Source organism: Cydia pomonella, chromosome 21 (genome assembly GCF_033807575.1).
Source record: "Cydia pomonella isolate Wapato2018A chromosome 21, ilCydPomo1, whole genome shotgun sequence".
Taxonomy (NCBI): Eukaryota; Metazoa; Arthropoda; class Insecta; order Lepidoptera; family Tortricidae; genus Cydia; species Cydia pomonella.
This window is the reverse complement of record NC_084723.1, coordinates 3,257,415-3,285,010: the sequence shown is the minus strand read 5'-3', so window position 1 is coordinate 3,285,010 and position 27,596 is coordinate 3,257,415. Positions and strand designations below refer to the sequence as shown.

General features: G+C 36.4%; 1 protein-coding gene across 1 annotated transcript; it reads right to left on the bottom strand.

The window, feature by feature from the left end:
• LOC133529474 (fumarylacetoacetate hydrolase domain-containing protein 2) lies at nucleotides 1–26,911 on the bottom strand. Its single transcript, XM_061867189.1, has 6 exons — nucleotides 26,376–26,911; nucleotides 24,088–24,176; nucleotides 15,481–15,608; nucleotides 11,597–11,761; nucleotides 4,362–4,528; nucleotides 1–287 (listed from the first exon to the last, which is right to left on the bottom strand). The coding sequence occupies exons 1-6, from the start codon at nucleotides 26,681–26,683 to the stop codon at nucleotides 131–133; spliced, it is 1,014 nt and encodes a 337-aa protein (XP_061723173.1). The 5' UTR covers nucleotides 26,684–26,911; the 3' UTR covers nucleotides 1–130.
• Nucleotides 26,912–27,596: the final 685 nt, after the last annotated feature.

Sequence of the window (27,596 nt, the reverse complement as noted above, 5' to 3'; positions counted from 1 at the left end):
TATCATTGAATATTGTATTGTAATATTATAAAACCTTTATACATTATAAACTATTTTATGTACAATATGCTCATACAACGAAAACGGAATACTTGCTGTAACTTCTTCATACACAGTTTGTATTGCAATCTTAGAAGGCCTCCACTCTGGTGACGAGTTCGCCGATATTCTCTATCTCGCTCTTGATGACGTCACCGGGCTTGAGGTATTCAGGGGGGGAGCGGTACATGCCTACTCCACCTGGGGTCCCGGTTAGGATAATATCCCCTGGCAATAGGGTCATCACTCTGCAAAAACAAAGTTAATTCAAATACATGTAGGAGTGCCAAAAAATCATCGATTTGTAACGAAAAACTTGAGGCCAAATAATATAATGGCATAAAAAATCTCGCCTGGCCTAATTTCTTACAACAAAAAGACATTAAAGTAAGGCTAGCGTAACGAGATAAAGTACAGAAGTGACGAAAGATCTCGCTTGCCCACATGTTTTTCACAAGGATTCTTTCTGTAAAGGTATTCTTATTTTTTTACAGCAGAACGACGTTAAAGTAAGGCCAGCTTAACGAGATAAAGTAAAGTAGTGACTAAAGACCTCGCTTGAGTCGCTTGTCCAAATGTTCTTTTAAAGAAGGTGTATTCTTTCTATAAAGGTATTCATATTTTTTTAGCAGAACGACGTTAAAGTAAGGCCAGCTTAACGAGCTAAAGTAAAGTAGTGACTAAAGACCTCGCTTGAGTCGCTTGTCCAAATGTTTTTTTAATGAAGGTGTATTCTTTCCATAAAGGTATTCTTATTTTTTTACAGCAGAACGACGTTAAAGTAAGGCCAGCTTAACGAGATAAAGTAAAGTATTGACTAAAGACCTCGCTTGAGTCGCTTGTCCAAATGTTTTTTTAAAGAAGGTGTATTCTTTCCATAAAGGTATTCTTATTTTTTTACAGAAGTAATATATTAAAATAAGGTAAATGTAACGAGATAAGGTATCGACGAAAGACCTCGATTGACCAAGTGTATTCTCTAGTGTGTATTTAAACTTTTGGGAAACAAACAAACAAAATCAGTCACACATTTATACACATAGTAAATCAGATTACACTGCCGCGCTGCACTGAAGCGCTGGTGGCCTAGCGGTAAGAGCGTGCGACTTGCAATCCGGAGGTCGCGGGTTCAAACCCCGGCTCGTACCAATGAGTTTTTCGGAACTTATGTACGAAATATCATTTGATATTTACCAGTCGCTTTTCGGTGAAGGAAAACATCGTGAGGAAACCGGACTAATCCCAACAAGGCCTAGTTTATCCTCTGGGTTGGAAGGTCTGATGGCAGTCGCTTTCGTAAAAACTAGTGCCTACGCCAAATCTTGGGACAAGTTGTCAAGTGGACCCCAGGCTCCCATGAGCCGTGGCAAATGCCGGGACAACGCGAGGAAGAAGAGTAAATCAGATTACACATTCGCAAACCACAGTTTCCACTAATGAATAATAACAATTATGTTGCTCAGAAACTAACACTGAAATAATTGAAGTAAAATTTGAAAAACTCAATAAGTCGAATTGTTGAAAACAATATTTAAACACTGGAAACTATAAATATAAATATTATAGGACATTTCTTACACCCCACATCGCCTTAGCCCCACAGTAAGCTCAATATGGCTTGTGTTGTGGGCAGACGACGATATACAGGCTGACCTTAGCCATTGGACAAACCCTGAAATCCAACGTAGGGTTACTAATATTTTTTTAATTAGAACAAAAGATAAATAAAAAACGAACAAAAGTTCTTTGCAATAATCGTCAACAAAAAGAAACACACTGTGTTAATCTTTGGCAGTGTTTTTGACAATTTGTTCGAAATATTTGATAATGATGAGTTTTTCAAAAGTCAGAAGCTTATTAGTGTCATAAATAAAAAAGATAATCAAAAAGGTTGAAGAAGGTTCCATACTATTCTTTGAGGATATTACCTTAGGAGCTACTAACACATACAGGCTGCTCCAAAGTAAAAAATGGTAATTTGTTAATTTCTTCGAAACCGCTACACCGGTTGTTATGATACTTTGTACACTGGTTCTAAATACCCTAATGCATATGTACATTTCGGCTTTGTCCAATGGCTAGGGACACACTGTATAATATTATATATTGTTATATACAAATACTTATACGTTTGATGACGATTTTGACGACCGGTTTGGCCTAGTGGGTAGTGACCCTGCCTACGAAGCTGATGGTCCCGGGTTCAAATCCTGGTAAGGGCATTTATTCGTGTGATGAGCATGGATATTTGTTCCTGAGTCATGGGTGTTTTCTATGTATTTAAGTATTTATAAATATTTATATATTATATATATCGTTGTCTAAGTACCCTCAACACAAGCCTTATTGAGCTTACTGTGGGACTTAGTCAATTTGTGTAATAATGTCCTATAATATTTATTTATTTATACGTGTCTCTACCCTCTGGACATAGATGAATAGGACGTGTAGATTAGGGTATTTCTAACCTATGTACAAAGTCTCATTCCAAACGCCACAGAATTAACGGAGAAATGAATGAATATTTCGGAACAGCCTGTATGTAGATACACGGTAATGAAAGAGTATGTCATGTCACTAGTATTACTTTAATTTTATTGTCATTGTACTAATTGTGAACGCCTAATACTGCTCGCTAGTCTTAAAAGTATTATTATATAAGTGTATCTCATGTAAGTGAATTTTGTAAATTCTTTATGAGATAATAAATGTCTTAAACCATAATACAGTATGCTTCTATTTAGTGATGACTTCTTCTTCTTCCTCGCGTTGTCCCGGCATTTTGCCACGGCTCATGGGAGCCTGGGGTCCGCTTGACAACTAATCCCAAGATGTGGCGTAGGCACTAGTTTTTACGAAAGCGACTGCCATCTGACCTTCCAACCCAGAGGATAAACTAGGCCTTGTTGGGATTAGTCCGGTTTCCTCACGATGTTTTCCTTCACCGAAAAGCGACTGGTAAATATCAAATGATATTTCGTACATAAATTCCGAAAAACTCATTGGTACGAGCTGGGGTTTGAACCCGCGACCTCCGGATTGCAAGTCGCACGCTCTTACCGCTAGGCCACCAGCGCTTCAATTTAGTGATGACTTATTTGAATTAATTTAACTTTTAATTATTATTATTTTATGTGTATCAATAATCATCTCTAGTTAGTGTTGTTAAGACTAGTCTTGAAGACTTTGAAACCTTAAAGTCTCGCAAACCATAAAAACGGGACCTCTAATTATAACATACTTTTATACCAAACTTTAGTAGGACTGTTTACGAGATTTCGACCGTTGTCTTATTTCTTTTGTAATATGAAATAGGTATTGTATAGGTAGTTAATTGTTTACGAGGCCGTGCCGTACAGTTGCAATCGTGGCCCACAAATGGTCTCGTCGGAAGATCAGCGCTGACCTGCAGGTCAGCATTATGCTGAGGCGAGCCCATTTCGTGGTAAACTATTTCAATATGTTTAAATCTTTTTTTATATATAATATATATACTTCTGTATGTAAATTAGGCTTTACCACGAATAAATGATTTATGATTATGATACAAATATACAACCAAAACATGTTAATTTCCAAAAAAATAATAAACAAAATCCTACTTTGTAACCCATTTTAGGTTACGTACAGCGTGTGCACTGTGGCTCTGGATATGTGGTAGTAATAAGTGAGTTTTGGTTATCAAACTTTGGTTCAAAAAGAAGTGTAATGTTGAGAAGTTCATAGATTTTGATCATTTCATGAAATTGCGTTTTAGAATTGCCTATGCTGATTATGTGGTTATGTTATGTTTGAGTTTTTCATATGCTGCAACAAAGTGTTGGAACAATTAACCACCACCAATCAGAAACTACAAATCGATTATTTCTTTTGATTATAACCTAAAAAAGTATTTACTTGTAACCCAACAACAAGTAATATTTGTCAATGTATTTTCTCTCTCTCTGTGTGTGTGTGTGTCTCTTTTGAAAAAACTCTTTTTTTCACATTTCTACTCCGTTTCTGTTCCGTGATGTTTTAATTTCAGGAACCCTGAAAACCAGTGCCGTGCAGTAGGCAGGGCTTATGCTGAGCGGTATCCTATTTAGTGTACTTGTGATTAATTACTTTGTTGTTTTTATGTATAATATTTTTTACGCCAAATAAACATTTTTCTATTTCTATTGAAAGATCTGGCCACGGCTTAGACAAATAAGGTAGAGTCAGGCTAAGCTAACTCTGCACCATGTTTGATAACACAGAGTCTGGAAGTGTTATTTAAAACGTTATAATTTCACAGAAGCTGAGCCTGACTTTAACTATAAATAAGACGGGCAACTTACGAGGTCAGTCTTTCAATGACGTCCTGGATTTTATGGACCAGCTGATCAGTATTGCTGGTCTGTTTCACCACATCGTTCACAGAGCACTGGATCTTGAGCTTCTGAGGGTCGCCAATCTCGTCGCTGGTGGTGATACACGGGCCGATGGGGCAAAACGTGTCCATTGCCTGAAAAAAAAATGTTTTCTTAAAAATTACTTATTAATCGTCTTATAACAAAACCAAGTCCCAAACGCAAAGAGGATGATTCCATTCGTGGCATATTCGGCCACACTATCGGATGAAGCGCCGAATATTCGGTATATGTGTACATTTTGAATCACATTCATTATGAAAACTGGTCGCATTAAAAGCACAATGTTCGCTAAAATTTAAGTTTTGTTGCTCATATAGTTAGGAGTCGAGCAAATCTAGCCCATGATACACAATAAAATCATTTGAAAGCAACAGTTCTCAAAAATACTCTTAATTTATGACAACATTTTTAATTTATGACTTTGAAGAACTTCTCTAGAATACATTTTAATTATTATTTAAATATAATGGTGTGCGTGACACTTTATTTGTGCTATTTATCTTCATAAATTGATGTAATAGAGTTATTCGGTATTCGGCCGAATACCGAATAGCTGCCGAATATTCGTGGCATCTCTAATTTTAATCTTCACGATTTCCACACATTATTATTTATTTTGACGGGACTTAATCGCGTATACTTAATGTTTCAAATAACCTCCGAATAACAAGACCTATAGTGTGGGTAAGTTCGGAAAAACTGGCACAGTTCAAAGATGTTGATGTCAATTTAAGCCAATCTTTCTCCGAGACTGTTATGTTCTGAAAAACATCCAGGAATTCAAGCTTAACAGTGATATACATAATTCTTACGAATATTATGTTGTTTCGTTTATGTGATGCTATACCGTCTTTAATGTAACATACAAGCACAAAGGTTGTATAATAGTCTTTGCTTTTACGGTGGCGTTGTTTTAATGGTGAAGACTCTATCGGGTAAGACCGTCTACAACATTGACATATGTCTAAGAACGGGCCTTACGGGAAATACGAATGGGGCCAGTACATCGGTGTCACGCACACGAATTTGAGCCAATCGCGCAGTCTAACGTCACAACGCGATTTGTTGATGAGTTCGCATCACGTGCGCGATTGGTCGCAACTAGTTGAGTTAGACTGCACGATTGGCTCGAATTCGTGAGTGACACAACTGAACTAGCATCATTCTTAGTGCCCGTAAGGCCCTTCCTTAGATATATGTCAATGGTCTACAAGCTCTTTCATCACTTCTAACTCTTAGGTTTGTAAACATACTCCACTTGGTCGGTAGACCAGAAGTAGCAATGTTCCTTTCAGACTGTGTCTGAGCGACGTATGTATATTTCATATTCATTTATTCATAAAATTAAAATTTTACATGTCATTGGTGTAATATTAATAAGTATGTCAGTTAAATCACAATTCATTCAAATAATGATCACCAAAAAAAGTGTAAAATAAAAACGATAAATAACACGTAATAAATAATCAATACAATTTACATAGGTAGTCAAAATTAAAACATTACATTGAAACTAAATTGAATTATTATTATATTCCGACATGTCGTAAAATGCATTTGTGGTCAGCCATTTTTTTACCTTCGCAAAGAATGTCTGATCATTATCAATATTACATATACAAATGTTTACGAGATTTCTCGCCCTAAATCGGTCTTCCCAACCAAACATTTTAGATGCCGGTCTTCTCCACATTGATCTTACCTCATGTTATCTAATAACAAAGAGAATATGAAATAGAGGTGGATTGTCAAAGAAAATTTTATAGCCACAATAAATCTACTGCCATCTTTCGACACATGTCTAATACTTTTAGAACACCATTTGACTTTGATCCTTATTCTTTCACTGATATGTGTTAAATTTGTTAAATATCAAAAAGTGGCGCCATCTTACCGACCATCGATCGGCTAAAGGTTACGGCGCCATCATTCGAAACGATGCCGCGATACCTTTGGCCTTTGATCTATTAGATGGTGCCACCTTTTGATATTTAACAAATTTAAAACATATCAGTGAAAGAATAAGGATCAAAGTCAAATGACGTTCTAAAAATTTAATCATGTGTCGAAAGATGGCAGTAAATTTACTGTGGTTACAAAGTTTTCTTTACCTCTGTTTCAAATTCTCTTTGTCTATAATAAAACAACAAATACTGAAACCTAATTTTAATACCTAAGTCAAGCGAAAGTTAACTGTAGTATGTACCAAATTTGACGACCGGTTTGGCCTAGTGGGTAGTGACCCTGCCTACGAAGCTGATGGTCCCGGGTTCAAATCCTGGTAAGGGCATGTATTTGTGTGATAAGCATGGATATTTGTTCCTGAGTCATGGGTGTTTTCTTTGTATTTAAGTATTTATAAATATTTATATATTATATATATCGTTGTCTAAGTACCCTCAATACAAGCCTTATTGAGCTTACTGTGGGACTTCGTCAATTTGTGTAATAATGTCCTAAATTAAAAGTGACAGGTTAGGTAAAATAATTATTACAAAACCAACATCTACGGGTAAAACGTATGACGACCGTTCTGGCCTAGTGGGTAGAGCGGCTTCATAGCGATCCTGCCAATGAAGCGGATGGTTCTGGGTTCAAATCCTGGCAAGGGCATTTATTTGTGTGATGAGCACGGATATTTGTTTCTGAGTCTTGGGTGTTTTTTATGTATTTAAGTATTATATATATATCGTTGTCTGAGTACCCACAACATAAGGTCTCTTGAGCTTACTGTGGGGCTTAGTCAATTCGTGTGATAATATCCTATAATATTTATTTATTATTAAACATAAAAAAACTTATTGTAGACAAAATAAAAGTGATGCAATATAAAGGCAATATTGAGTCGCTTAACTTCAAACTCTGATAAATCCATCTGTCAGATTTTGCGATTTTGGTATTTAGTTTTCTTTCAATTGAAAGGTAAGATAGATATTTCCTAAGAGGGCCGAATGGATTTATCTGAGTTTGAAGCGACACATTTATAGTAGGTATAGTCGTTCAATTTGAAGCTGGCCCGAAGCGGCCTATCTTTTGTCTATTGTTAACTAAAACCGCGCATGCCACTACCTGCAAAAATAGGGTCGTGTAATACTAATTGGCACCAGAGCGCGGGCTAGTCCAACGCGCAAAAAAACAGTGTAGGTGTGCTCTCCGATAACGCGCCTTTGTTACGCATATCGAGGACACATTTTAGACTGGTTCGGTAGCGTTCGACTCGCCGGCACTCAGTAACCGTATAGGGACCACACAAGAAATCGCAAATTATTTTTCCATTTGTTCATTTTGAATCTTATTTCATACATTACCATAGGAGTTGTAATTAAATAACCGGTTAAAGTGACCGGGCCCTTTTTTTTGCAGGTAGTGGCACGCGCCGTTTTAATTAACAATAGACAAAGGATAAGCCGTTGGGGCCAGCTACAAATCTAACGACTATAGTTGGTCTTTAAGCTGTCTATAAATGCTGTGAAGTCAAGAATATTCAGTTTTCAAACAAGGGACTTTTTCCGTCACTTCATTAATTCCATCGACTAGGTTATATTCATCTTCTTCCTGGCACTTCTTAGATTCGATTGGAGCCGTATAACCTTGATAAAGTAGCGATTGAATGACCTGTGCGTTCAAACTCAGAGTGGGTTGATAATGCTTCGAGCAGGTGTTGATGTGTTGGATTATACCGTCTTTCACCACCATCTCTCCCGCACCGGAGACCGGGTGGCCGGCTAAAAGGCTTGACGTATGCAGCAAGTGATTTACATGAGTTTTTGAAAGGAGCAATCTTCCTTCAGGTGCCATTACAAAAATTGCCGCTGGTCCCGTTCTACCGAGGTCCGCATCCGCGGTGTCCACCAGGAATCCACAAGAGTCGTATAGCTTTCCGTTTTTGACGCGTACTTCGAACATAGACCTGTTGCTTGCTTCGTAATAAGTTACAAAGGGAGGGCACTTTGAGTTTTGCCACGAGCATGATTTTTCCTCGTTCCGGAAGCGAGGTTTGATTTGATGCATAGCATATGTAAAGGCAACGGCTTGTGCTCCTTCTTGTCTTATATAGTCGACGCATTCTGGAACGGGTCCCCACTTGCAGCTTATAATCGGTTGAGTATTAGTTACATTATATATATGATGCGCTATATATAAGTTTCCATTGAAACTAGTCATAGTCCGCGGGTTACGCTGAGGTAAGATCGCTGGTTCACAGAAATTGGACTGTTCATCAAAGTTATCACCACACTTCCAAAGTTTGTTGTTTGATGTAAGAGCAATCAAGGTATTGTTTACAATCGATAGTTCCATTATTTCCGATATATCAACCAAAGCTGTGCTTTTAGTTGTGTTCGAATAGAGAAATATATTTGGACCAGACGCAAAATAAACGTTTTCATTGAATTCAATTACTGAGTATATAGGTCGGTCTTTGTAGAGTGTAAAGAGTTCCAAACAACTGTTGGGTTGTAGTGGGCAACGAAGTACGTTTCCATTCTGTAGTCCTACAAGAATGTGTCCTGTTCCAATAGCCATAGCGCATATAACTGAATCAAACTTGTTAAAATCTATACAAGAATTCGCCTTATGAAGTTCACACCGCATCATCTTCTGCGTAGACTCTAACGATACGTATACAAACTCCCCATATACATGAATAAATTTAACACGATCATCGAATTTGTAGTACGTCTCACAGTCGTCCGGTGCGTCGAATGGACACGCGAGGATCTCTCCGTTTCTTTTTCCGATAAGAACTAGTGCTGGAGTAATTTGCACCAAGTCCGTCCCAGGATCTGCTCCATTGATGCGTGGTTCGTAGGGACTTGCAGTAGATTGGCCAGTGACCGTAGCGGCGAGCGCTACACAAGCGAGGAAAGTTGGCAGCTCCATTAGGCTCAGCGTTATCGAGTCCAACTCACAAACTGATGGTATCTGGTCCCTTTTCGGCTTAAATAGAGGTCAGAGGCCACTGATACGTACCTAAAATTATTGCTCGCGAAGATCACAGGTTTGTTACCCATTGTAGCTACAAATTGACCGAGCGGAAGAGGTCATTGTGGCTATATACATATGTAGTTAGCTAAATAATAATTTTGTACTAACACTGGGACTTGTACCTAAAATGAATAGTAAGTAGTAGTTAAGAGAGGTATGGGCATTGTGAATGTCATCTCGCTTTGTGTGGTAGGGCACAGCCAGTGGATGTCATTCCAGATCTAGAGCAGAGCCCAACTGGAGAAGTACCTCCACCTTACAGAAAACAGCAGCCAAATAACACTAGACCCTACTCATAGTGTTGTGTTCCTGCCGGTGAGTAAGGTTGCCAGAGCTCAATGAGGGGGGGGCGGGTTTAGGGTCGGCAACGCGCATGTAACTCTTCTGGATTTGTAGGCGTACATAGGCTACGGAGGCTGCTTACCATCAGGCGGGCTACGGCTTGTTTGCCACCGACTTAGTATTAAAAAAATAAAAAAAATAAAATAATAATTTCAAATTCAATTACTGTCGTGATGAGGAATGCTCGTATTTGCAGATTTGAGCTTTAAACGGATGACAGTTAAAGTTGGCTGTTAAACTTGCTATCGGCATTAAAATTATTTGTAAAACAACGAAACACGAGGGGGCAAAGTTGTTTAACCCATCATGCTAAAATTAATAGCCGATCAAGCGAAAGATGTTTCGCTCATAGGTTAAAAAGCGAAATATTAAGCGTTGCGAGGGTCCAAGGCACGACGGTTAAACAATCTTTCCTCTCGAGTGCAACAAAAAAATTCACCACACCACCGCAGTTACACTAACTGTAAAACATTACGAAACATATTTAAATGAACGTTATTATTAAATATGTATTATTTAAAATCAAACAACTCAAAATATGCATTCGATTTTAGATGAAAAAAAAAACACGTGCGAGGTACTGTCGCGCCGCGCATATGGTTAAGTCTACAGAATCGATGCACTAGTTTAAAGTTCCTAACGTGAAAAAGTAACACAGACAGACAGAGGATATTTAGAAAATTGACAATTTGTATCAAAGTCGACACTGGAAGCCATTACACAGAACACGAAGCAAAATTGAATTAACCCCTCTAATGGCTGACCCCACAGATTTATTACTTTCTATTGGATGAATTAAGACGAGGATATAGTACGGCCACTGAGAAGGTACTTTCGTACATTGACCTGTCACTACATTTCATAAGAGTTGAACATCGGTTTACCCGATGACTGAAAAATATCAACATAAAATATTTATACAGCAAATAGGCCACAAGCAAAATTTTACAAGCAAAATTTTTACAAGCAATAAAAATAACCAAAAATTACAAAATACAATAACAAATATGGAAACAATGAAATATTAGATACATAATTAGAAATGTATACAGTCTCTAAATGTCGAATTAAAAAAAAAAAAACAATGATAATAGTACATTACGATACACTTGCGAAAAATAGGAAATTCGAAACGAGTGGCGATAAATTAAAGTGCTTTTCTTACCTTGCTAAGCAGGAATTGCCCAGCATTCTTCTCCTTCTGCCAGTCCTTGGCACTTATATCTTGAGCCACAGTGCAGCCGACTATACAGCCAAAAGCACAGAGTAGAAGTTAGCCAGAGGCAGGGTCACAAAGATACATTCTCCCGAGTGTGAAAAGTCAGCTTATCATGAAGTCTACGTCTAAAGCGACTCCATCTCTGTATATATGTCAACTCAGCAGCCTAAAGCTTCTTACCTTGCCAAGCAGGAATTGTGCAGCATTCCTCGCCTTCTGTCAGTCTCTGGCACTGCTATCTTGAGCCACAGTGCAGCCGACTATATAGCCGAAAGCATCTTTCTTACCTTGCCAGGTAAGATTTGTCTAGCATTCCTCTCCTTCTGCCAATCTCTGGCACTGATGTCTTGAGCTACGGTGTAACCAGTCCACCAAAGATGTCGAAAGCATCTTTCTTACCTTGCCAAGTAAGATTTGTCCAGCATTCCTCTCCTTCTGCCAATCTCTGGCACTGATGTCTTGAACCACGGTATAACCACCAAAGTTGTCGAAAGCGTCTTTCTTACCTTGTCAAGTAAGAATTGTCCAGCATTCCTCTCCTTCTACCAATCTCTGGCACTGATGTCTTGAACCACGGTATAAGCACCAAAGTTGTCGAAAGCGTCTTTCTTACCTTGCCAAGTAAGAATTGTCCAGCATTCCTCTCCTTCTGCCAATCTCTGGCACTGATGTCTTGAGCCACGGTGTAGCCGGCAATGTAGTCGAAAGCGTCTTTCGCCTTCACGTCGCTAGCTTTCTTGCCGATGACTACGGTTAGTTCAACTTCCCAGTCCACTTTCTGTGAAAATGCCAAAATAATAGGTTATAGATATTAAAGCAAAAACAAATACATCGACATCGAACATAAAATTGTAAAACGTTAGTACAGATATTTTTGTGCCACTACATTCTTATGAATATTTGAAAAATCTTTTGCGAAGGTATTCGATCGTGTACTTTCAGTTGGTTAAATAATTTTGAAAAATATTAGTACAGACATTTTTAGTTTTCAGTTGCTTACATATTATTGTGATACTTGCTCAGATTAATGACAGGTGATATGTGTACATATTTTTGATTGGTTGATCTGTTCAGATGCATATGTACTTTTCTACATACCCAATACTACGTACCCGGTTCTAGCCAAGGTGTTCGAGTACGGCCTTAGTGCGAGAATAACCGACCACCTCATGGCAACAAACGCGCTATCCGACCGGCAATATGCATATCGCAAAGGCCGTTCGACTACATCCTTGACACGTCACGTAGTACGTCAAATACTAGAGGCTCGAGAGTGCAAAAAACAAGTCGCAGTTTTATGCTGTGACCTGTCTAAAGCGTTTGACGTAGCGGACCATGACGTTTTGGAAGACAAACTGCGCCACTATGGCTTTGCCAATCGAGCTCTCGAGCTCATGATGGACATGCTGCGCGACAGGTCTCAGGTGGTGGTGGCAGACAGCGGCCGCGTGCAGTCGGACGCGGTGCATACCAGCATGGGCGTAGCGCAGGGATCATCAGTTTCTAATATCTTGTTCTCCCTTTTGCTTAACGACCTACCCGACGCTATATATACCGGCGAGATTTTCATGTATGCGGATGACGTTGCGGTGGTTGTGTGCGCACCGACCTGTGATGCCCTAGATGCGCAACTAAATGTGACTGCCGCATGCCTATCAGATTGGTTCCGAAGTAACGGCCTCATTTTGAATATAAAAAAAACTCACTTCATTCACTTCGATCTCTCGGGTAGGCAGATGGAGTCACTGTCAGTAAACGCGAACGGAATTAATATAGATCAAGTCACAAATACGACCTTCTTGGGCTTTGAATTGGATAGAGGACTGACTTGGGCGGCCCATATCGATAAGGTGTGTGGTAAACTCTCAGCGTCCTGTTTCGCCCTAAAAAGGCTGGCTCGGATCCTCCCCCGCGACATGGTGCCAAATTGTTATTTCGCATCAGTGCACGCACATCTGCAATACGGAGTAGATCTGTGGGCTAGTGCTGCAGATTGGGAAAGGGTGTTTCGTCTCCAAAAACGTGCCGTACGAGCCATAGTTCGCATCTCACAAACGGAGTCTACGAAGCCTCACTTTAAGTCTCTGGGCATATTAACACTGCCATCGCTGCTGATACTTCAAGCAGCAGTGCACGCGCGAGAACAGTTAGAAAATACAGATTTGAGCAAAAGTAACGAAACGTCTCGCCGTTATGCGGTACGTTCCACTCGAATTGGGAGAAGACTCCCAGCCGTGTCGCACAAGCTGGCCAAGTCAGCCAAACTCGTGCACGTTATGGGTCCGAAGGTATATAATCATCTACCCAATGAAATAGTTAACACACACAGCAACACAATCTTCAAAACAAAACTGAAGAGTTGGCTAATCGAGCAGGCTTTCTATGACCATAAAGAATTCTACAGCCGTGATCTTACAAAATCAAATATGTAAATAATATAACGTACTCTGCATGTATTAGTGCAGTTATCAGCCATAATCTTATGTGTTAATTTAATGTTTTATATTTTCCTGTAGATATAGGCAATTACTGTGACCTGTAATTTTTATTACTAATAAATTGATTATGATTATGATTATGATTATGCTCATTTATTTTTGAAGCCTTGGATTTGCTCATATATTTATGAACTCGACTGTACCTACTAGCTCCTCTATTCTAGAATATCCATCTGTTTTTTTGCGTCCATAAGCACAAAATTAAGGACTTCACAAGTAGCAACATAAAACCACTATCCACCCCCTGGTTCTATAATCAGATCAGCTCGTAGGTATCTAAATTGTTGTGTTGTCAATTTGTCATATGTAATTTGTTGTAATAAGTAGGTACCTTGTAAAGTTTCATATCGATATGACTTTTTGAAGTGACCTCAACCCAAAGGGGTCTGACTCGAATACTCATGTTGTGAATCGTTTGTCTCCCGAGATTATTTCTATTTCAACTCCACCATTATCTGTCTCGTCAAGTCCCTACCTACTTGCCACCTACGCGGGATGAGTTACATGCTCAATTTGCTTCAATAATTGACCCCAATTTGACGAGAGCGGACCCGTGATTCATACATAGGCATCTGACACAACGAGTAGGTACCTAGGTAATACCTGCTTAAGTAAACCATTTTTTTTTTCTAACAATAAACTTTTCCGAGAGTAAAAATGCATAAGTTACTATATAGTAAGTTGCTTATAAGTAAAAGTGTTTCTTCATTTTTTTCAGGATCCCACTGTTAACCTGAGCAGCAGAGCAGATCTTTTGGGCAACGAAGACGTAGAAAAATCATTAATATGTTTGTGGGTATAGGAGTGAGGCAAATATCTGAGGGCCTACCGCGAAAAGCGAAAATAGGAATATCCTTATATTCTTCTCTATCCCTCGAATATTAAAGAGTGATAGAGAAGCAGATAACGACATTTAGACCCTATGAAAAAGACTATCAAAAGCGATCGAGTTTCTGTATACATATTTCTGAGTGCACCCTTGCATTACTCATGTTGTGGGTATTGATTGACAGCATATGTGTAGGTGTACGTAAGTTACTTCATGTTAGTTGTTGTCTTATTCCTCGTATGACAGGAAAAGGAAATATAAGAAAGTAAGTGTAAGAGCGGAGCGAACGAAAATATGGCATTTTGTATAGAGAAAATTAAGGTAGGTCGCATTATTTATTACTTTTTATTGGTTCGTAACAAATAACAACTAGGAACAAGTATTAAAATAACATACATTTTAATAAAAAACATACATAATCTACAACTACATATACGGTACTCTAAGTTTTGCGACTGAAGTGTACAAATACATCTACAAGCGTTTTCATTGATGAATTGTGCTCACTGTGCTCAGATCATATTAATTATTGATTAGATTGATTAGTTACTTATCTTATTCAGAACTAATATTTTTATATTCATTAATATCCAATTTGATATCTTAATATTTATCATAAAATTCGTTTAGCATATAATTTAGTTTTCCTTTTCGTTAGGTGCATTTCCAATAATTACTTAGTCCCGACAAATCTTGGAATTAGGTTGGTAATATTTGCGGGCATCAGAGTAACGTTGAGAGAAGTAAAATAATGTAAAGTTATGTATGTATGTATGTATATACTTTATTGTACATAGAAATAAAAACACGAAAAACACAGTTACAGAGTAAATTAAATACAACAAAGGCGAACTTATCCCTGTATGGGATCTCTTCCAGTTAACCTTTAAGGAAATGAGTAAAACAGAAGTAACGGTGAATGAATGACAAACACAAACAAAGGTGTACAATCACTGAAATTAATGAAATGCACGTACACAAATAAATACAAACAAAACAAGGGCATCGCCAGAAGGAGGCATCCCAACCTTGGGAATAAAATTAGTAACTAAGTGTATGACTACCTCCCACCCCTTGGCCATCGGCCGTATCAACGGCCCCCGTCCTAGCCCATCCTGCCCCTATAGCCCACCAGCTGGCGACGTCCTTGTTTATAAATTTATAACCAACCGAGGTAGACTTCCGCAGTCGCACCGCATCCTTAGGTCCAACGACGCAGCTGGGAAACTTTCCGAAGACCATGGGTACCGCTGGAGGCGTCAGGTTCTGCTCCTTGCAGTGGTCCATGTAGTTCAGGCCTTCGGAGAGATATATGCCAAATATATTTATATTACCATTATATAGCTATCCAAGCCGAGATCAGCAACGGCGATCCTGGCTAATTGCGAACGCGTGCTCTGGTATGGCTTGCAATCCAAACTTACTTTTAAAGATCGCACGTGGGCCAGTAAAGTTGAAAGAACTATTTTAGGTATAATATTACCATTATAAGCTGCTGACGAAATCAATTATTCTTGGACAGGGATTTAGAGGGCGATCGCGGTGGAGGAATAATTCCGGAGCGACAAAACGTACAAACATCAACATCTAGATACTGAGAAATGTAATTTGAATATTGATACAGTAATATATCTAGACTACATCTTCACGTTATACCCCTGAACTCCCATGTATTCAAATTTGCCAGCCAAACAACGACCTTGACGTTTGAAATTTAGAATTGAAATTTGATTCTCTTTGTCGACCCGATATCGCGTTGGTGGGAAGCAAGGGGTATGTACAACTTAGGCTACACTGCCAAAACTACTCTATCGGCAACTACTAAACACACTTTTACAATTATTACTGATATCTATGTACTAATAACAACACTATTAACAGTCTGAACTGACAATTGGTAAATCTCTTATATAGGGAAATGCTTGGAACACAATTTATTACTTCTTAACTTTGTTTGGACTAGTTAGGAGGTGAACATATCATAAGTAGCTGTACCCCTTGAGCCGTGAGAGTCAGAATTAAAGGTACTAAATCCTGGCTTAATAAAAATAATTGTACCTTAGCATTTTTTCTTAAAAATGACATCGTATGACGTATCGATAACTTGAAAAATTATAACGCCTGCAAAATTGTAATAGCAAGCAAAATATAAATGAGTAAAACTTAGAAACCACAAATAAAATGGCTCATATTATAATTGAATATGAAGGTACAAAAAAGGTACAAAAATTTGGCTTTTATAGAATTTATCAATAACCACGGGAATGCAGCGTAATACAGTATACACCCGCCATTCTGACTGTCAGGATGGCCGGTGTACTGTTTTTTGGTGATAACTTTAAGTACCGTGAGGTACAATTTTTTTTAAAGGAGGTACTAAATAGTACAAATTAGGTACAAAAATATGGTATGGTTTTGACCTTGACTTTGAGCCGGGGAGAGAGGGAGGTTTAAAGGTACTATTTTTAAATTTGATTGTATCTCCGAAACTATGCGTCTTAGCAACATGGCCACTTATACAAAATGAAAGTTGATTAAATTTGTTACAAGTTTTATTTAGTCAAGTTTTTCAATAACTTGTATAGTTATTGAGATATCCGCTCTTGAAAGTTGATTTAGGGCTCTCCATTTTATTTTGATACCTATCTACATCAGAAATTCCACCCTGGTGATAAAGATTTACAAATTGTTTGTTAATGTTACATTATTATTTATTTATTTAACCTTTATTGCACAATACACAAAAGTACAAATGGCGGACTTAATGCTTTAAGGCATTCTCTACCAGTAAACCATATATAATATAATCAACGTAACGTAATATAATGACCTCAGTGATACATCTTTTCTTCAAAGCATCTTTAGGGCCGATGACGCAGCTGGCAAATTTGCAGAACATCATGGGAACGGGAGGGGGGGTCAGCTTGTGTTGTTCGCAATGGTCCTTATAGTTAAGCCCTAGTGCAAACCAATCGTATAAACGAATAAATATAAATTGCGTCTGATTTTCGAAAGGTACAGCCGCCATCAAATATATCGGAGCGGCCGAGGTGCTCAAAAATATCTGAACACGCACTCCAACGCCTTGACAATAGAGGCGTGTTCAGATATTTGTGAGCGCCTTTGTCGCACCGATATATCTGATGGCGACTGTACGAGTACAAGCAGTCTAGTATAGTACATTAAGATACAAGTGCGAAAAATAGGAAATTCGAAACGAGTGGCGATAAATTAAAACACGACCGAAGGGAGTGTTTTAAATCGACACGAGTTGCGAATTACCTATTCGCACATGTATCGTACAACGTTTTACAGTACATATGGCCCTTTAAATGTTCGACACAGTAACGTAATATGCTACTTCTCGCACTAGTGCTATAAAGTAGCCCCATATGTACTGTAAAATATATACCGATAACTTGAACAATCATTTGATTTAGTGTTCTGTTACAAGTCAACGCTAAAAGCACCTTTAATTACAGTACCGCGTGCCTATCTAGAGACCGCTCCGAGAAGGTTAAACAGTTTTACATAATTTTTTTATTTTTATTAAATAAAACCACACCGAAAATTGTTTTGAATACGACAACAATGTAATGTAATATGTGTAATCCCATTAGCTAAAAATTGTTGACATGTAAAATACTTATATTTTCTCAATAAATATTTGGTTGATTGATTGACAACGGTCCTATTTCATGTATCAAAATTATAGCCAAATAAGAAAAATGTAAAGATTTTTTTTGCGCCATCTTCGACAATAAGCAATTTATTGTGTCTATCTGGTTGTCAATCTTCTATTTGCTAAACTAGCCTCTGGTAAGGTCAGGGACTAATTGTTGACCTATCGACGGTTCAAGCTAATTTGGTTTGCAATACAACGTTATGACATCTCCAATGGAAAGTGAACACTAAATGGCTCAATGATTAATGTCCGTGACTGTACAAGTTACAACTTAACGACTCTCAAATGCTTCACACATCAATATCATACTTATTACTTAATCTTAAATAGTACAGAGTCAGTGACAACTCTCAAGTGATATTTTGATATCTTGATTTGTATTCAATGATATCTAATGCAGTTTTATCAGTATTATGAATATCAATCCGATTTGACGATCAGGTGACTGAAGATATCACGAACGTGACTTGCGTGTTTTGTGTAAGTAGGTATATTACTTAGTCAGGTCATAAGTTCTGTCACAAAGGTTTTGACTGAAAAAAAAAGCTCTAGGTACCTTTACTATTCATATATATGGGTTGAAAGCTTATTAATTCTAAATTACTTACAATGTAACTTAACGTAATTTGCTGTCTCAGTTTTGCATAATTCTATGTCATATTCGGAAAACTGTTATGAAAAAAAACCGGACAAGTGCGAGTCGGACTCGCCCACCGAGGGTTCCGTACTTTTTAGTATTTGTTGTTATAGCGGCAACAGAAATATACCATCTGTGAAAATTTCAACTGCCTAGCAATCACGGTTTATGAGATACAGCCTGGTGACAGACGGACGGACGGACGGACAGCGGAGTCTTAGTAATAGGGTCCCGTTTTACCCTTTGGTTACGGAACCCTAAAAACATGCAAAAAATACGCGACGTGTTCAAAGTGATTTATTTTTCTATTTATCTTTATTAAAATATATAACTCATGTGTGTTGGGTTGCCAAAATTGCAACTGTACGTGTGTTACGTAGGGAATGCTAACCGGTTAACCGGTTAACCGGTTACCCGGTAATTTGACCAATATTACAGTCGGTAAAATACCGGTAATTTCCAGCCGTAACCGGGAATTTACCGAACGTTGTATAGGCAAATAAAAATGTAACAACCTGTTGAATTAGCCCATCTATGTCTTCGTACTTACAAAAAAAAACAATTACTACGGTTTACGATTACGAAGAGACACTTAAAATACTTACTTTTCTGCATCTTATGATCTCGTCGGAGTAGGAACTAGGAAGCAATGTTTTGTGACAAATGAGTGGTCGCTAATCCCTCGCCCTTTCCCTTCTCGCCACCCCTACCCGACCCGCCTTACTATGTTCAGTGTCCTTTGTTTTAGTCTGTAGTGTCCGACAAGTGTGGAATGCGAAAGAACATTTTCTACCGCTGGTAACTTGTGTTCAAGATATCGTTCACGAATGTCTAAACAACGTTCTAATTAATCGCCTAGATATTTAACAAACGCAATTATTTTATATATAATTAACAGAATGATCTGATGATGACATGTTCCTGATTCCAACTCCTATCTTAAGAGCCCGGTAACGATTTTAGAGCAAAAATTTTAAATTGATAGATTTTATCGTTGGAATTGTACACCTTTTGTTACGTAATATCTAAATAACAAGTATTGGTTTATATTAGCACGTTTTTTCATCTTGCCTTTTAATAATGAGGTCGCAAGCGTGCGTCCCCGGTAACAGGTGACGAGAAGGGATAGTTTTTAAAAATTCATATAAATTATGGTAGTAAATTATACAAAATGATGTATAAGAACAGTTTCAGCAAATGTTGTAGATTGTTTAAGTATCAAAATTACGTTGAAATTAAGTTAATTTTCAGAGAAATTGTCACTTGTTTTGAAGTAATTTCTGGAGAAAATTGATTTCGTCTAACTTTCATTTACACTACTTCAAATTTATAGTAACAAAAATGTAGTTTATTAAAGTTGAAGTACAGGATATGTGTAATACAAAATTACCATTTTTAGCAGTCCAAACTTAACGAAATTTACAAATAAGATCGACAAAATCACTGCTTTTCGCGCGTTTACCTAAACGTCCATCAGAAAAAAAAACATTATTAATTAAGTGAGTCTGTTTTTAAAAAAATATTTAATATAATGAAAGATAACAAGACGTGCTAAAAGAAACCAGTACTTGTTATTTTTAATAGTTAACAAAAGGTGTACAATTTCATGCGCTTAATCTATCTACTTTAATAACAATATTATATTGATAGATGTGTAAATGCAAACTTGTATGACATTTAAATGACGACTGTCACTCTATAGTTATAATTTTTGTTACCCTTTGATTACTGCGATTTTTAAAGAATTAAAAAAGTTTGATGTTGCTTATTTAATGTACAAGTTCATTTCGCTTTGAAATGATACATGTTTAATTTTTAGGGTTCCGTAGCCAAATGGCAAAAAACGGAACCCTTATAGATTCGTCATGTCCGTCTGTCTGTCCGATTCTGTCACAGCCACTTTTTTCCGAAACTATAAGAGCTGTACTGTTCAAACTTAGTAAGTGGATGTATTCTATGAACCGCATTAGGATTTTCACACAAAAATAGAAAAAAAACAATAAATTTTGGGGGTTCCCCATACTTAGAACTAAAACTCAAAAAATCTTTTTTCATCAAACCCATACGTGTGGGGTATCTATGGATAGGTCTTCAAAAATGATATTGAGGTTTCTAATATCATTTTTTTCTAAAATGAATAGTTTGCGCGAGAGACACTTCCAAAGTGGTAAAATGTGTGTCCCCCCCCCCCCCCCCCCCGTAACTTCTAAAATAACAGAATGAAAAATCTAAAAAAAATATATGATATACATTGCCATGTAAACTTCCACCGAAAATTGGTTTGAACGAGATCTAGTAAGTAGTTTTTTTTTAATACGTCATGAAATTAAAAAAAAAATTTTTTTTTCAACATACCCATACATGTGGGGTATCTATGGATAGGTCTTCAAAAATGATATTAAGGTTTCTAATATCATTTTTTTCTAAACTGAATAGTTTGCGCGAGAGAACCTCCCAAAGTAAAAAAAAGTGTGTCCCCCCCCCCGTAACTTCTAAAATAACAGAATGAAAAATCTAAAAAAAATATATGATATACATTGCCATGTAAACTTCCACCGAAAATTGGTTTGAACGAGATCTAGTAAGTAGTTTTTTTTTAATACGTCATGAAATTAAAAAAAAATTTTTTTTTTCAACATACCCATACATGTGGGGTATCTATGGATAGGTCTTCAAAAATGATATTAAGGTTTCTAATATCATTTTTTTCTAAACTGAATAGTTTGCGCGAGAGAACCTCCCAAAGTAAAAAAAAGTGTGTCCCCCCCCCTGTAACTTCTAAAATAACAGAATGAAAAATCTAAAAAAAATATATGATATACATTACGATGCAAACTTCTAACGAAAATTGTTTTGAACGAGATCTAGTGAGTAGTTTTTTTTAATACGTCATAAAATTTAAAAAAAATTTTTTTTCGTCAAACCCATACGTGTGGGGTATCTATGGATAGGTCTTCAAAAATGATATTTAGGTTCCTAATATAATTTTTTTCTAAAGTGAATAGTTTGCGCGAGAGACACTACCAAAGTGGTAAAATGTGTGTCCAAAGTGGTAAAATGTTGAACGAGATCTATAGTTTAAGTAGTTTTTTTTAATACGTCATAAAGGAACCCTTCATGGGCGAGTCCGACTCGCACTTGGCCGCTTTTTATTTAATATGATTAGTAAATATATCTTGTTTAATGTTTATAGTTTATTTTCATTATTTTGTTTTGTCGATGTTTCTATAACGTGCTGTTGATTACTTTTAAAGGTCACTGACGAAAATAAGGACACAATCAATAATAATGCAAAATCAATGTTTTTTATTTCATAAACGTATATTAACCGGTAATTTACCGGTTAACCGGTTAGTGGAACCTCGCGTCGGTAAATTGCCGGTAATGAAAAACGCCCGGTTATTGCATTCCCTAGTGTTACGTAACCTACTCGTTGGATGGCAGTCAAAAATTAGCATGTCACTGAAAAGTACCCTAAGTTTGAAGGGTAATAGCTGAAGTACAGACTTGTCGGAGAACTAAATGCTGGTGATAAAATAACATTCTAATAAAGTAGGTTCATACAGATGAACAATTGTACCTAATTTATTAATGTGACACTGATTTTTACTCCTTTTTGTAAAGTATAAGTTTTCACAATCCAGCCGCGTACTTGCGTCTAACGACAACCCCTAAGTAAATAAGTAGTAAATAAAAACGCGAACTAAATTTTAAACTAATTATATTACGTTTTGATCAGTATAAAACAAGCTTTCAAATCATGGCAAAGTTTTTTTAATAAAAGCTTTGTATTAAGTACATTTTATTAGTCAAAATCTTTGTAACAGAACTTATGACCTAACTAAGTAAGTATGATGTGTACATCTTCTAGCTTTAACTACAAAGTCGACATTAGGCAAACATTAGTATAATTGAAATTTGGCGCCTAAATAAAATTACGTACCTAATTAATTGATTTGGACATACACAGAGATGTGACTTATTTGAAATACTTGTATTTAAAATGCAAATACAAAATGCAAAATACCTATTTTGTATTTTGTATTTAAATACCTTTTAAAGAAAACTATTTTGTATTTTATTTCAAATAGTTTTTGGGACCCATTTTCTATTTTCAAAATACAAAATACTTTTTATTAGGTGAAGTAAGTAGGAGTTACAATCTCTTCTGACGTTACAATCCTTGCAACTCTCTCATTCTTTTATGGCGACCGGTCTGGCCTAGTGGGTAGTGACCCTGCCTATGAAGCCGATGGTCCCGGGTTCAAATCCTGGTAAGGGCATTTATTTGTGTGATGAACACAGATATTTATTCCTGAGTCATGGGTGATTTCTGTTTTTTTTGTGTATTTATTCACTATGATTTTTTTGAAAAAGGGTTTAACACAATAAGCCACTATTGAAAACCTCTAGGGTTTATGTAATAGTTGGCAAGATCGCGCGGACCGATCCGCGTTTGCTTAATACTATTATTACATACTTAGTTATGTTTTCCTGTCGAAGCTGTTATTGTATCTATCGTTTAAATATCGACCTTATGTATATGTACTTAAGTATTTATAAATATTTATCATTGTCTAGTACCCACAACACAAGCCTTAATGAGCTTATTACTGTGGGACTTAGTCAATTTGTGTAATAATGTCCTATAATATTTATTTATTATTTTAACATGGAACTGGTGAATCTGTTTAGTAACGCCGCAAATGACCACAAGCGTAGCGAGAGATTAAAAATGTTGAATGTTAAGCGATGCAAGGGTTTCAAGGCACGAGAGGTAAACAAACTTTTCTGCCCTGGTGAAACACAAACGAGACGTTTTCACCAACCAACCAGGTATATACTAGCTGTAAAACATTACAAATCTAAATTAATGCTTTTAATAATTGACCGTTAAAAACCACTTAAAATAAAAGTCCATTCAACCGTTAAACATGGGGAGACACAAAATTTGCAGTCTAGAGGACTGATATACACACTATTTTTCAAGAATAAAGAAAGCCTTTCCAACTTGTAAATTCCGAGCAATACTAACTTTTTAATTCAGACTAGGTATTCACTATTTAAGAGTATCTTTTATCGCAAAGTATTTGTATTTTAAAAAAGCATTTTGAAAATACCTATTTTGTACTTAGTATTTTAAATACAAATTTGAAAACTATTTTGTATTTTGCATTTGAAATAGTATATCAAGGAAGTATTTGTATTTTGTATTTAAATACTTTTTATAAAGTATTTTTCACATCTCTGGACATACATAGGTACATATTTGACATCTTTAGGGGCACAATGCAAGGTTATGTGGAAGAGATCGCTATTTAGCGATAAGACCTGTTTTTACCTAATTGTAATTTTTGGTTTTCAATATGTAGTGTACAATAACAATAAAGAATATTTATTTATTAATTCAACATCTTGCCGTATTCTTATCAATTTTGGTAATAAATGAACATACCTATGCATAGAACTTTGTCCATGCCAGTGATGGGTGCCTCAAGGTTAACTGATGACAACGGTATTGAGGCTTCCTTTGTTGACTTTAACCTGAAATTAAAAAAGTTTATGTCAAAAATAGTTATTTGTTCTACAAGAGGGCAAAGTTGTTGTTTAACCGCGCGGGCTCAAATTGATACTCAAGCAAGTGACTGATTCCACAATTGAACCACGAGCGTAGCGAGAAGGCACGAGGGTAAAACAAATTTTTGCCTCTGAGTGAAACACAAAAAATTTCACCACACCAACGCGAGGAAAATACTAACATGAAATACCAAAAAAAATCTAACCGAATCAAATCCAAATGAACGTAATAAAAAATGTAAGTATCATTGAAAATCATAATTTAAAAGTCAATTCTACCAGCTAACAAAAGGAAACAACTCAAAATTTACATCTGATTACTTTGCCCCACATGTGGATAAAATGCAACTTTATTAAAAGTCAACTGTTACTCAGCGAGACAATTCTAACAAACTCGAACACAATGAGGTTGCGTTGTTTAATCACAGAGTTCTATAGTCACATATGGTCTCCATCATCAGATCAGCTTGATGGTACCATAATATTGCATTGTTTTGTAACCCAACTTAGGCTTACACTTGTATGTGAAATTTCATCTTAGTCAAATAATAGAAAGTGGGTTTAATCTAATTTAGCTTGAAAGAATTCATTACATACAGCATTATTATGTACCATGCATTAACTTTTTGAATAAACGTCTTTATTATTAAGTATTATTTGTATCTCCGTTACAAACTCTCGGGTTTTCAAGCCCGGTCATTTATAAGGTATGCATGGGGATATATATCCAACAAGTAGAGGCTGTTTGGAGAGCTTTGCTGTCATGTAGAATGCACGCTGGAACCCATCCATGGGTACATGGGTAGATACCCATCAACATTATTATTATTAATTTGAAATAGATTAAATAAATTTACGTTGCTACAAAGTTTTCTTTGACAATACTCCTCTATTTCAAATTCTCTTTAGCGTTAATTCTCATTTTACAACCATGGTCGTCAATTGTGTTTGCGGCATAAATGGATTGGTGGCATTTACAGCATCAACATTAAACATTGCATGACTATAGAGAATGATGAAGCATAAAAAGTACAATACATGTCTCAATATAAAGAAACAGTGATAAAATCAACATAGATAACAAGAATACATTACATACCTATTACAAAAATATAGATATAATGGTATTGTGCTTAACAGATTTATCTATTTAATTTTTAACCTTATTCTAATAATCATAGAGTTAATATTAGAAATATCATGTAAAAGAGAGGATTTCTTTAAATATTGACTTTATTTTATTTATGTTACGTACAATATCAAACAGGTTAATCATCCATCAAGCACACTACACACTAGTAGTAAGATACTTAAAGCAGGGTTTCAGAAAAATAATAAATCTAGTTTATACTAAAAATTTGTTGCTAAGTTAAAGCTGCCATCATCCAATATGATTGGACAAAATAGCTTTTGTTTACCTGGACGTCTCAGACAAGCTCTCACTTTATACACTTTATATGGCCGGTGGCCAAGGGGAGGGGGATTCATTTAGTTACAAATATTATTTGGCAGCTACCCCCCCCTATAAATTTATTAAAATAGAAAATAAATATAATTCTCTTACAACAGACTCAAAAAGTCTCCAAAAAGACTATTTGAGTCTGTTGTAAGAGAATTATGTTTATTTATAGGTCTTAATTCATGCATTTATGCTTTTAATGTAAGCTATCAACCGAAATAAGTGTCATATACGAAGGGAAACATGATGAAAGCCTCCAGTTTCCAGAGCTAGAATCAAACCAGCATCCTCTGTTAAGCGACAGATGCATTGACCGCTTGGCCACCCAGGTCATGGTGGCATGGGTTGAAATTTCCAAGAATATGACAATTTCCTTTAGGCTTGTGGTGCCCCCTGTTCGGTTTATAGTTTAAATGGTAGTGTATCTACTTACAATAACACAAATTAAATATTTTCATAGAATTTAATTTTATTTGTTCTTAGAGTTTATAAGTAAGGGTAAAGCGCTGAAGAACTTGTATTGAGACAATATGAGGTAAATGAACTGTCCTATTAAAAGAGTATCAAGTTATCTTGAAACTTACACTTTTGTAGCAACTACACAAGGTTTACTTTCGTCTATACACTGTACTTATATTTAAAATAAATATACAATACTTACTTTTTAACTTTTTCAATATCACCGCTCTGCAAAATACAATACTTACTTTTTAACTTTTTCAATATCACCGCTCTGCAAAATACCCAAGAGGGTAGAGGGTAAACTGGAGTTCAGTTTATTTATATCCACAACATTGTTTCCTTCCAAAAACCCCACCCTTACTTCAGGGTTGGAATTCTGCGAGAACTGAACAAGTTTCATGTTTGTGGCGTGAGTTAAGGACAAATGTCTAATGCCGGTTGCTGCCGAAGCACTAGTGACTGTTTCTCTCGGTAAAAAGTGACTTATTATTGATGATAACGCAGTCCGTGACAACAACGTAGTACTACGGCCCAGCAACGCATTTCCAGCCATGGCCAAGGTCAATTTATTCACGGAATTACGTAAATAGTACGGTTATTTTTTAACTAGGACCAAGGATTTAATTGTTACGTAACAACCAGTTTACGCCAGCCGTTTGGTACAGAGTGCAACTGTTCAATTGGATGCTAAATATAGTTAAGTTTATTTTAGATTAAAGTTAATATAAGATAAACAATTAGTAATAAACAGCGAAGGTTGTTATTATTTTGCAGCTCCCGGTTCTTTATTTATGGTTTTCGAACGCGCTTACATTTATATATGTCAGTCACATTCACATATTTAGGGCTTATTGACAAAGAGAAATAAGAAGGGCTTTTGCTGTGCGATTTTACAGACATGATTTTATTTTAGATATTACATAAATAAAAATAATCCAGAATGAATTACGAGAATAAAAATTGATATTCGAATGCTCTTTCCTTGACATATAGCAAAACGTTCCGTTGTACGTAAATATTTTTAAAAGTTAATAGCCGGGTCCACACTGAGCGAGCATACGCGCGAGGCAATTTCCTCACACACAAAACGGACAGTGTAGACATGCCTCATCCGGACCCTTCTATTTTAATTAATAAAAAAATATAGTCTTTTCGGAAAGAGAAGAGTCATGGAATGTATTGAGTCCCATATATTCTACGACTCTTCTCTTTCCGCACAGAATCTGTCTGGCTTACCATCAGTTTTTGTGGCATACCATTTGTGAGTCAAGAACTAAAAAAACTATACTCATTCCTTTCCTTGTGCTACTACTGACGTAAGACAAAGATAGTATAATTCTCTCTCTGATTATGTTTGAAATGAGTCTCTGGCCAAACTATACTTCACTTTGAAACTTTTTTGCAATTTAATTTAACATAGTACATTATTCAGCATTAGTTCTGGAAAATAGATGGTTTTGCCATGT